The sequence below is a fragment of the Chelon labrosus genome (assembly GCF_963514085.1).
Source record: "Chelon labrosus genome assembly, chromosome: 3".
NCBI classification, from domain to species: domain Eukaryota; kingdom Metazoa; phylum Chordata; class Actinopteri; order Mugiliformes; family Mugilidae; genus Chelon; species Chelon labrosus.
Window position 1 is genome coordinate 3259429 of NC_140339.1, and position 12158 is coordinate 3271586.

A 12158-nucleotide genomic window follows, 5' to 3' on the forward strand; every position below is an offset into this window, starting at 1 on the left:
GGGTGCATCACTTCATCTGCCTCTCTTCTTACCCTGATGGTTCCCCACTATCCTTCCAGTTTTTAATAATGTGTTGGACAGTTCTTAACCCAGTTTTAGTAGTTTCTACAATCTCCTTAGATGTTTTCTCTGCTTGATGCATGCCAATGATTTGACCCTTCTCTAACAGACTAACATCTTTTCCACGACCACAGGATGTGTCTTTAGACATGGTTGTTGAAGAAATGAGAAGCTACTCATTGCATCAGTTGGGTTTAAATAACTTGTTGCCAGCTGAAAGATAAGCACCCATGCAGTAATTATCCAATAGGAGGCTCCTACCTGTTTGATTAGTTAAATCGGCCAGGCAGTGTATATATCCGTGATGTTATATTTAACCACTTTATCAGACCGAGTTGTTTACAGCCTGGTAACTCTTTACATGGATGTTGGAAAACAGCGGCCTGTGCCAATATCTTTCCGTAATACTTCAGAAGAGCCGTGATGTGATCCGGCCAGATTTACTTCCAGGGAACTCAGTAACAAACAAGAGTTTAAATAAGAGGAAACGTCAGAGGTCAGCTCAGTTCAGACTAAGAGGCTTGGACTTACAAACCCAGTGAACGCAGACTCCCCGAGAACCTTCCAGATCATCTAGGGTTGTAGGATTAGTCTGGTAGTCTGAGGCTCTAGAGGCGGCAGAGCAGCGACTATGAATGAAAGGGACAGACGGACTGTGAGCGGCAGGAACTTAAACGCCTCGCCACATCCAAAAGTCACGAATTCATTGATATCAGCAAACTGTTTTTACCTGAACAAAAGGACAGAAAGAGGCTAAAATGCAACACAAACTAAGATGCAAAATGAGCACAAAGAAATTTAAGACAACCAGTAAGAGAAGTAAGTACATATAATGACATATAATAGAGTGATGCAAAACTACCAAACTGCGACACAAATGGACAATAAAGAGAAGCAAAGCACCCGAGAGACACCAAATGACCACAAATAAATGGCAACTGATCGGAATGACACCTCCTTTAACCATACGGAAGTGAAGAACAATGATAAAAGACTCAAAATGACCAAAAGTGAGACGCGAAACAACCTAAATGAGGCAGAAATCAAACGCAAAGAGAAGCAAAAACGACCCAAAAGACACTAAATAACTGCAAATACATGGAAAATGATCAGAACGACACTTGGACCAACCGCAAAAGAGATGCAGAAGTGTTATAAAAGACACAAAATTACCACCAACAGACACAAAATGACCAAACTAAGATACTAAATTACCAAAACAGGATGCAAAAACTTCCACAAATACGTGTAAAATGAACAAATTGACCGCAATGGCCTGTAAAAAGACACAAAACGACATAAAGTGATGCACAATTAGCAAAAGGAGACACAAGAGCACAAGAAATGTGTGAAAAATTAATGAAATTACCACAAAAATATGCAGAATTATCAAAACGAGGCACGGAGAACCACCACCACTGCCTATGTTCACAGCATGGCTTGAAATATTTCTATTGGACGGTTTGACCTGGAGTTTGGTGCACGTTCCTCAGAGGATATATAAATATATATGTATACATATATGGAATAACGTGATCGATTAACTGGTAAATGGCTCTTGGCGTAAATAAGATGCTACACGTGAGAGTATAGTAAAAGAATAAAATGAATTATGTAATTTATAAACATGTCCTTAACCTGATCGGACAGTGTTTAAAGAGCCATAAAAATATATTATATAACAAGTTTTAGGATTAAAAATTCATCCACAAGCTAAAAAAACAAACAAACATTCATTCATGTAATAGCCTTAATTTGAGCTTTTATTATCTGCTCCAACGTGTTGCGGCTACAAACCGCTCGGCCTCTGTGGCAAACACGCGTTTCGCTCTGAGCGGTTCCAGTCGGCCGCGGCCCGGCATTCCTGGGGGCCCCTTTCACTCTCAGATAATTGCTGCTGCCTTGTGGGAGAGGAGGAAGTGCCAAAGAGGAACAAACAAAAGCAAATTAGTGAATGCAAATCGCCGCCTGAGTGAAAGCGTTCAATCTATGGTTTCAATAGGCTTGCGCAATGACAGCTGGCTGAAGCCCAAGCCTTGTTTACCAAAGAGACAAAAAAGAAAAATGATCTATTCATTGTTCAGTTAACAGTCTGACGGAACAAAGGTTTCTGAACGACATCTTTTAAAACTTGTTTAAAGAGTGGGTATATGCCAGTTAGAAATGACTCACATGCAGCTGAGAGCATTAAGAATAATCCTTCATGTAGAAACACAATGTGCTCATTCAGACCTGGGACCTGACTCAGTCCACAGCATCAACATCGTCTTCTGAGGACGTACAGTGAGGACAGATTATTAATAGAAACACCTTTACTGCATTCTTGAATTTGCACCAAAAGTTTAGCATTAAAATATACGCTCACCTGACAAAACATTAGGTACACCAGGTCCCTAAATCCTCCTTCATGACTGTTGTGATGTTCAGTTGATGTAAAACAGCGTCAGATCGAATTGAAATTAAAAATGTTTCTGTTGTTTAGTCTAATCTGATGCTGATAGGATTCAATGCAGCACTGTTGTATTAGAATGTACCTGATGAACTGGCAGGAAGCCTGGTTATTGTATGATTTAACCTACAATCTCAAAAGTATGTGAACAGCCCTGCCTTCAGGGTGACAGTGGCAGAGAGAGGGACCCTGGACAAACTGCTGTCCATACTGGACAACGCCCACCAGCCTCTGCACAACACCTTCATCAGGCAGAGGAGTGTGTTCAGTGGCAGGCTGCTGTCTCAATCCTGCTCCACCAACAGACTGAAGAACTCTTTCGTCCCCCTGGCCATCAGACTGTACAACAGCTCTCAGTGATGGCAGGAGACACAATAGAAGACGGACAAATCTTTTTGCATTACTTCCTGGACACTCTGTCATTGCCATGCCTGTCTACCTCTGCTACATGTGGTGACTGTGACTTTCATTCATTTATTCACTTCATTCATCTGTTTACAGCCTAATTATATATTTTTTTTATATAGTTTTTGTATAGACGATTAGCACGGGTTAACTTAACACAGTTATATATTTATTTTCTATGCAGATGTTTAATTGCTCTGCACATTTTTTAACTTTCAGAGTTTTAACTCCTCTACATATTTAATTTCTCTGTACATATTTAAATTCTATGCAAATGTTTAATTTCTTTGATTTCTCTGTACACATTTAAATTTACATTTATCTGTCTTCATACTTTGAAATACACTGATCAGCCACAACATTATAACCACTGACAGGAGAAGTGAATAACATTGACCATCTTGTGACAGCTCAGTGTTCTGCTGGGAAACTTCTGGACCTGGCATTCATTGGTGTGGATGTTACTTAGACATGTAGCACCCACCTAGACCAGACCAGGCACCCCCACCCCATAGCAATGACACTCCTTGATGGCAGCAGCCATCCCCAGCAGGATGCAGCCTGACACAGACACACACACAAAAACACTTTAGGAACAACTAAAAAAAAAAACATGAAGAACAGCACAAGGTGTTGACCTGGCCTCCAAATTCACTAGATTCCAAACTGATCAAGTATCTGTGGGATGATCCACAGAGGCCCCTCCCCTCAAAGCCCCCCCCCCCCCCCCCCCACAGGACACCCTCAGAAGGCCCATCTCCATTCTCTGAAGAGTCACAGCTAATGAATGACAATGCAGTCAAACCCAGTTATAATAATATAAAATATGTCTTTTTAATTGCTTACATATATTTGGCATTTGTAAATATTTTGAAATAAAACACACTAGTTTATGCAGCACTCATAAAGAGGAAGTTAAAGCTGTGACCTTTATGTCTTTAAGTCTTCTTTACTCCAAGATATTCTCATTCACATACATGTACATGCACCCTTTGCAAACTGTTTCCCCACACTGGAAGAAATGTTTTGTGATTTTTTTTTTTTGCCTCTTTCAGCATCTAAATCTCAGTGTCCTGCAGAGTCTGACCTGAGGCCGAAGCCAGTGTCCCGACATCACGTCGCCGAGGCCCAATCCAGACAGAGCTCCTTGCAGTCAACGCAGCTATCAGTCATAGAGCAGGATGAAGGGGTTTGAGTGACGACAGCGACGTCTCTCCGGCCCAGGTGCCATCCCTCCGGACGCTCGCGTCGCCGCACATCTCCCCCGGGACGACACCACAGAGCACTGATGTTGTTGTCACTCTGTTTAGGGGGTTAAAGGCACGGACAGGTTTCTCTTTCCTTTAATCTGATTAAGGTGGGCGGCTTGAAAAAGCTCAGGTACACAAAAGCGTTGGAAACGTCTGGAGACTCAGGAAATCTGTGCAGGGGCAGAAGCACATGTAAACCTCTTATAACAGACGAGAATAGAACAAGGAAGAGAGCAGAGTGGTTTAGTAGTCCGGACAGTTAGAGTGACCACATAATCCAGTTATTGCCCTTATTTCTCATTAACTCTCTGATGTGGTGTCTTAAACCTGCTGATTGAAGTTTGATCAAATCAGAAATGAAGGCTGTGACATTAAGTCAAAGAATAAAAATAACTCCACTGACAATGACTTGAATTAAATATTTGTTATTTATAGTCAAGACTAAATAAATGAGACTTCATCCCCAGGTGATTAATAGTGTCTGAGTGCCTTCAAGGACAGACATTACTTTACATTCAAGTCACCATGACCTTGATTTTGACTGTAGCTGAAACTCAGAGTTGCCTCTCTGGAAGTTGACTATCGCATATACTGAGGTTCATTGTGTATATTTGTTTATTGCTAATTAATTAGTGAGTAGAGCTCTTAACTATGAAGTAGATATTTGTTATTTTACTATAAATATTATGTCTACAGCCTACACACTGATTGTTGGCTTCAGTCATTGAGGCTGCAGAGGTAACTGTGCTCGTCAGTTTGTTGTTCAGCTGTCGTTCCAAATCACAAAGCTGACTAAGGTAGGATAACTTGGCTGGACAATAATATTTGAGTTTTTTAGTGTTTTTTCTGTATTATTATTATTATTGTTTAGTTTTTTTTTTTAATTTTTTTTTTACAAATCTTGCTGCAGGATTAAATCATGCCTGTGCTATTCCCAGCCAGTATATCTTATGTAGGTCGACTTCATTACATGTTATGTTTCTTTTTTAATGTCTTTTATGTTCAAATCTGTGCGTGTTCTCTGTGTTCTTGCTCTCTTACCAAATCAGCAATTACCAAGGTGACAAAACTACTTTACTTTATTTTATTGTCAAAATAATGTGTCAATTATATTGTTTTTTCCCCGCAATTTCAATAAATCCACGTGCATTTTGAATTAAATTTGTAAGTGAGGCACTTTTTTCTTCTCATTGTCTTCCAATACTCTGGAAACAATGGACCATCTTTGCTTTTCTTGTAAACTGTCCAATATTCTGGAAGGATTTCTGCAGTTGAATTTTGACTTTCTTAATAATTATTTAATAAAATATGCCAAATACTTTGTACTCAAATGTAGATTCTTAAAGGTTAGCACACGTATCACAAATTTTATTGAAAGATTTTTTTTGTAGTCTTTAAAACTGATAATATCCAAGAATGCCATTTATCTTTATAAATGCCTGCCATATTCTTTCATTTCACCCTAGATATAAATATGTAACTGAATGTCTCGCTTTCACTGTTATTTATTTTTTTGTAATTACTTTTTTCTTACAACATGGCTGCTATTGCTATTTTGTATATTTGTTCATTTTATGTTATAAATTATTATTGAATACTTACTTAATAATTCTCTGCGGAAATTAAATTTTATTTAAAACAGTAATTGCTTCTAAGTGTTTGTCCTTTTTAATATTAAATAAAAAATAAAATGTCTTCCGGTACTGCCCTGAACTCCCTCCGACGTCTGAAGGAACCTTTCTCTTCGTTCCGGCCCTCACTGCAGCGAACATGGCGGCTGAGGGAGACGTCGACTTGGACCTGGAAGCCGAGGAAAACTGCACCGGGAAGCCGGCAGAGAAGCCTCGGAAACATGACAGCGGAGCCGCCGACCTGGAGAGAGTCACGGACTATGCGGAGGAGAAGGAAATCTCCAGCTCCGACTTAGAAACGGTGAGAACCGCTGGCTAACGTTAGCACCGGAAACATGCGGCCCCGGCCCCGGCGGCGGCTGCTGCCTTGACTGTCCGGTCATCATCTCTGACACCAAACCACGTGAATTCTTTAGTTAGCTTCATATTTAGCTGCATGTTTTGGTTCATAAATAGTTTCCATATTTATTGTGAACAACACATGCTAATAGACTGTTAGTGATTTAATAATTGAGTAACGGTTGTCAGTGTAAGCTAGCTGTCTTGTAGCTAACCAGCTAGCTTACACTGTAAAAACTCAGCAAGTTAATCTATGTAGCCTCAAAGAACCCACAGATATCCACATACACCTTAAAACTAGTGTTTTCAGACTAAAAACAAGTCATTTTGTGTTGATACAAGAGAAATAGGAACAGAACAGTTTACTCAATAGCAATAGTTCACACTTTGTGCTCAATACTGTCATTAATCTGTTCTGTGTTTCATCTATGGACATTTAATTGGTGTGGTGTCAGACAAATCAATTAATTACGTTTGTTCATAATCTGTTTCTAATATCTTAATATATGTAATAGAGATTAAAAGTTTGCCAATAAACTGACAGAGTAGTTTTGCACTTGTTTATGTTCATCTAAAACCTTTAGTTCTCATTTTAAGCATCAATTTAACTAAGAACCAGTAAGAAAATATCAATTACAAGTTACAATAGCTTAATATGATGTAATATAAATTTAAAAACACACAAAAAAAATAGTAAGAAGAATTATCTTGATAGCCAAAAAATGATTTAGGTTGTTTCATGATGTCAGTTTTTGCAGTTTAAGATGTGCGCTTGCTTTATTCTACATTTGCTGCTGAAAGTTATTTTTCTTTAGTTTATTCATTCTTTCTGTGCATCCCAGTGTCTTGTTCTGCCTTTTGTCATTAGAGTCAGTTTGACGTAGCGTTGGTTTGATGGTTTTCGTAACTGCAGTTGAGGATTTGTTCAATGTTCTTGAATTTTTCTGGACTGACTGACCTTTATGTCTTAAAGTGACGATGGATTATCGTTTCTCTTTACTCAGTTGAGTGTTTTTTGCCGTAACATGGATTAGAACAGAATTTAAATAGAGTTGTGGACCAACCCTACCTCTGCACAACACATAAAGAAGGAAAGAAAGACACATCTGTTAATTAAAAACCGTACCAGGTGACGACCTCAGAGAGTGAAAAAATATATCTAAGACATATTCGTTCCTTCATGTCTTCAGTATTTATCTACAATGTAGAAAATGATAAGAAAGAGAAAGAACTGAATGAGAAGATGTGTCCAGACTTTTGACTGGTAAAAAATGAATTCAAATATAAAACGGAGTTAAAGATTTATTTATGTTTTTTTTTAATTGCAACAGATTTTGATCAGAGTGTGTGTTTTCAGGCCATGTCAGTGATTGGAGACAGGAGGTCACGAGAACAAAAAGCCAAGCAAGAGAGGTAAGATCAGTGTTCAGCCTGGTTTTCATTTATGTTTTATACATTTAACATTAAGCGTTAGATCCTTGTTTTGTTTTTTATCTCAAACATCTCTGATATGAGCATTTTTTTCTTTTCTTTTGTGCTTTCAGAGAAAAGGAGTTGGCCAAAGTCACCATCAAGAAAGAGGACGTAGAGCTCATCGTAAGTTTATTTCATTCTGGGATGAGTTGCTCTGGTCCTGTTTTAATATAAAACCACACACGGTGCAGGTGCACGCCGACACCGTCAACCTTTCTCTAGAACATTTTTATTGCAAAACCATCGCAGTCAATGTGCTGCTGTAATAGCCTTCACAGATTTTCCTAAACATTTTCTAACGTGGCTACAAAGATTTATCTCCCATTCAGACACAAAAAGTACTGACGCTGATGTTCAGTTCATTCTGAATTAGTTGTTTTAATCAAAATTGAGGAAAAATTCTTCATGGACCTAAATTTCCTCTTTGGATATTTTTGTGAGCTACTTCTTTACAAGAATTTCAATTAGCTCCTCAGCATACACAACACAGCAGCACACAGAGATAACATTAAGTTCCTTCCCTTTTGTCTTGAATATGTCCGTAAATGTCCAAGATGATGGGAAATTAATGCAGGATAAAGTTAACAAGTGAAACGGATCTAATACCAAAACACTTCTGTTGATTAGAGGCAGCGTAAATCTGATTTGAGTACGTTTGCATCTCATGTTGAAACAGGAAAAATTTAATTTTAGACCCTTACTTCATTAGAATTCAAAAACTAGACCCCAAATTAATGTCCATATACTTTTGGCCACAACTTATAATCACAAAGGTTGTTTTTGAATGTGTTCCATCTCACTTTTGTTAAGCTCATTGTTTCAGCTGTACTGACTCATACTCTTGTCTTTGTGCAGATGTCAGAGATGGAGATTTCGAGGGTGGTGGCGGAGCGCAGTCTGAGGGAACACATGGGCAACGTGGTGGAGGCTCTGGTGGCTCTGACCAACTGAACAAACAGCTTGTACACACTGGACTGCTTCTCTTTTTCCTTTCAAACCGAGGTCTCATCAGATCAGTCGGGCTGAACTCTTGTGGTGTTGTTTTTTTTTTTTTTTTTTAAATAAAAGTTGACAGTTTGCCTTTGTCTTGTTTGTGTGTAAAAACAATGAAAATACGGCTTTTATTCAAACATGAAGTTACAACATCTGGAAAGCAAGAAAATCAGCGTGAGGCTCGATACACGAGGTCACGTCACAAGCCGAGTATTTACAAAAATTACTTCACAAGACACCGCGTCAAAGTGAAGGAAGTATCTTGAAGCATTTTACAGCTGGACTCTGATGGTGCACCAGTCGATCCGCTGCGTTCCTTCCACAACATAAAGTCCAGGATGCAGCTAAATCTCTGCACAGTCCGTGTCCGTTTCAAGCCCGTGCTCCTCCTAAGTCTTCCTCTTCTTCACCGTGGGGCGGTCAAACACGTCCCTCACGCCTGCCGCCTTCTGCTTGAAGAACTTGCTGTTCTGAGCGCTCTCCTGGGCCCAGGCCGAGTCGAACGACGTGGTGTCCTGGTCCACCAGGTGGGTGTACTTGGTGCGTCCAGACCGGCCAAAGTTTTTGACCTGGGGGGAAAGAAAACGGGTCAGAGAGCGAAATTAAATTGACTATTTTGTGGGATTCCTGCCAATAATCTGAGGAGTGGTTTTCTCCCACTCAAAGTTAACGTGACAAATCAAAGCTGTGAGGTTCATCTAGCTCGCTCCAGCTTGTCACAGTAACTTGAAGCACACTAGAAGATATCTAAATCTGTTCAAACAAGGACACAGAGCTCAAGTCGTGTCTCTTCAACCCACCTGCATGACTTTGGGTAAGATGGTTTTGTTGAAATGATCCTCCAGAGTAGGCGAGCTGAAGTCTCTCTTGTACACGTCCTCCTCCTCGTCCTGGAACAGAAACCACACGTTGATAGTTAGAGACCATTTAGGAGGTTCTCTAGAGGTGAGATGAGACCGTCTCAGATAACAGTGACTCACCATGAAGAAGGCTCCTCTGTGGTAGTACTTCTGGAGGAACTTGTATTTGCCCTTGGAGGCTTTGTTGGTGACAAGCTTGCCGCTGTTGCGTAGCTCAGCCCTGCGCTCCTCCTCCGTCAAGTTGTGGAATCGCTCAATTTCAGCCTTCTCCTTCTCCATGCTGAGAAATTAACAACAATCATCACCGTTACTATCACCCCTCACCAACGACAGCAGCCCCTCGCTCTCTGGAAGCTGCTGAACATTCATTTAGCTGTGAATAGGAGTCATATTCGCGTTCACTTACGCTTCTCGGGCCTCTCTGTCCCTCTTGATGCGCTTCAGCTCTCTGACCTTCCAGGCTTCGTACTCCTCCTCCTCGTTCTCTCCGTCCGTGTCCAGGGCGTCCAGAGCGGCCAGCGTGCGCCTGTTCTCCTCGAACTCCTTCTTGGCCTCCTCCTCCACGATCTTGAGGGTGTAGCGCCGTCGCTCCTCCGCCTGCTTCTTGGCCTCCGCCTCCAGCTCCCTCTGCTTCAGCTCTTCTGCTTCGCGCTCGGCCACCGTGACTCTGTCCTTTCTGAGGAACGAACACAGATGACGCACGTTAATAATAAAGCTCTCACTTTATTTTTTTTTATAGAAACATTTTGGGACGTTTAAGTTCATACTTGCGAATGAAGACGGGTTTGAGCCTCGGCTCTGCTTCATCCTCGCTGTCTGTGTATTCTTCATATTCAGACTCGGACTCTGACTCCTCCCCGGACTTCCCCTCCTCCTCCACCTCCATGACCTCCATCTCCTCGTTCTTTCTTTCTACGGCGCGTTGACGCATCATCGCTCGTCTCCTCTCAATTTCCTGCCCACGATCAACACATGCGCGTTAAAAACTTTCCTGAGAGCAGTTTAAGTAAAAAGAAAACCAAACACTATCACAAATTGGAGCATTAAATCCACCTCATCATCCACTTCTTCCTCCTCTTCCTCCTCCTCCTCACTGCTCTCCTCGTGCTCTGGGTGCCACGTGCCTTCATCGGAGTCCTCGCTGCTCTCAGCCACGACCTCAGGCTCTGCGATCTGTCTGTGTCTCGCAAGTCTGGGGATAAATAAATGAGTCAAATCAGATTTTCATCACCACGAATATCCTTTCCCCCATCTCAAGTAAAAAAAACATATGAGCTGTTACGATACCTCTCTTCCACGTCCTCAGAGACGCGGTTGAGCAAACGTTTCAGACGCGGGTCCGAGACCTCCTCTTCCTCCAGCTCCACCTCCGGCTCCGCTTCCTTTCCCTTCTTCACAAACTGGAAGTCCTCGTCTTCCTCGTCCGACGACTCCATTGGCGCGTAGTCCGGACGTTTGCCCGACACGTACCTCTTCACCTTCACCTTCTCCATGGAGAGCTCACCTGGGAGACACACATATATACGTTTGCTTGAGTCTTCTTAACACTTTGGACTAAAACAATATATCTAAAACATGAACATGATCCTAAATCACAGGTGTCAAACTTGGGGCCCGCCAGAGTGTCTTATGTGGCCTGGAACATGAATTTGCAAAGTGAGTGAGTGTGAAAAGTGTGAAAATTACATAGAAGACTGCATTTTTTCCCATGAAAACAACCGCTATTTCAAATTTGTCCACTGTTTTAGAAAGACAAGTGGACAGAACACAACATTGAGACCCAGGACTAAACGGCGGACAGCAATGTGCCTTATTTTTCTTAAGAAAGTTCATTTTTTTTTAAAGGATGGTTTATTAAATATAAGCAGTCTCCTAACTTACTTGTTCTTCTTTGCTCTAAAACAAATTAAACAATGAAAACACATAAATTGGCTGCAGACATAAATATAATTGCATCGTGCTCTTAGGCTCATGTCTAACCTGTCAGACAAGAGTTAATTCTGCTTTATTGTCACTTTTAAGGTGGTTTGTGTTGTTGTTTTGCTCCTGAATCTACTTATCTGGCCACAACTACGTGGAAACCCATATATTACTATATTTATATTATATTTTCGATTTGCTCCTAATGTTAATGAAAAGTTTTATTAAACAAACAATAGACTTATTGTACTGTTTTGTTTTATTTCGTGTAAATAGCGAAGCGACAGTGTGCTAGCTGGCTTAGCACGCCGCTAGCCGCCTGCTACCTAACGCTCGGCTACCCCCCCTCACCTTTCTCGTTCCGGATCGGAACGGCTCCGGCCGTGGACTGGATCGGCGGCACCTTCATGTTGAGCGCTTCGCGACTAGACATGGCTGCCCGGTCGACGATTTACAACCGAAATGAAGAATAAAAACGGGTCTTTAGCTGCGACAAAATGAGCTCGTCCCGTCGCTACAGTCAAACGGAAGTTCAACACAATTTACGGAGGGACCGGAAGTGGATTTGTTCCGACGGCGTCTTCCGCCCGAGAAGGAGTAGACACGATGAATTTAGCAAATGTGGCTAAAGTTTCACAGCGGAACCAGTGGGCACCGATAATTAGGTGTTTATTTTTAATTTATTATAAATATATTTATTTTTAATTTGTTAAAAACAAACAAGTAAGCCTTAAAAAGTCAGAGAAGTGAAGGGACCGTTGATATTCTGCCATTCATC

General features: G+C 41.1%; 2 protein-coding genes across 2 annotated transcripts; one reads left to right on the plus strand and one right to left on the minus strand.

The window, feature by feature from the left end:
- The first annotated feature begins 5919 nt into the window (after positions 1 to 5919).
- Positions 5920 to 8686, plus strand: hypk (huntingtin interacting protein K). The gene is made up of 4 exons (XM_084541793.1): positions 5920 to 6096; positions 7492 to 7547; positions 7679 to 7730; positions 8463 to 8686. The coding sequence occupies exons 1-4, from the start codon at positions 5935 to 5937 to the stop codon at positions 8556 to 8558; spliced, it is 366 nt and encodes a 121-aa protein (XP_084397919.1). The 5' UTR covers positions 5920 to 5934; the 3' UTR covers positions 8559 to 8686.
- A 2-nt stretch (positions 8687 to 8688) lies between these two features.
- mfap1 (microfibril associated protein 1) lies at positions 8689 to 11904 on the minus strand. Its single transcript, XM_084541792.1, has 8 exons — positions 11732 to 11904; positions 10748 to 10964; positions 10514 to 10652; positions 10228 to 10415; positions 9867 to 10136; positions 9581 to 9740; positions 9401 to 9490; positions 8689 to 9169 (listed from the first exon to the last, which is right to left on the minus strand). Exons 1-8 carry the CDS (start codon positions 11811 to 11813, stop codon positions 8990 to 8992), a joined length of 1326 nt encoding a protein of 441 aa, XP_084397918.1. The 5' UTR covers positions 11814 to 11904; the 3' UTR covers positions 8689 to 8989.
- Between the last annotated feature and the right edge of the window lie 254 nt (positions 11905 to 12158).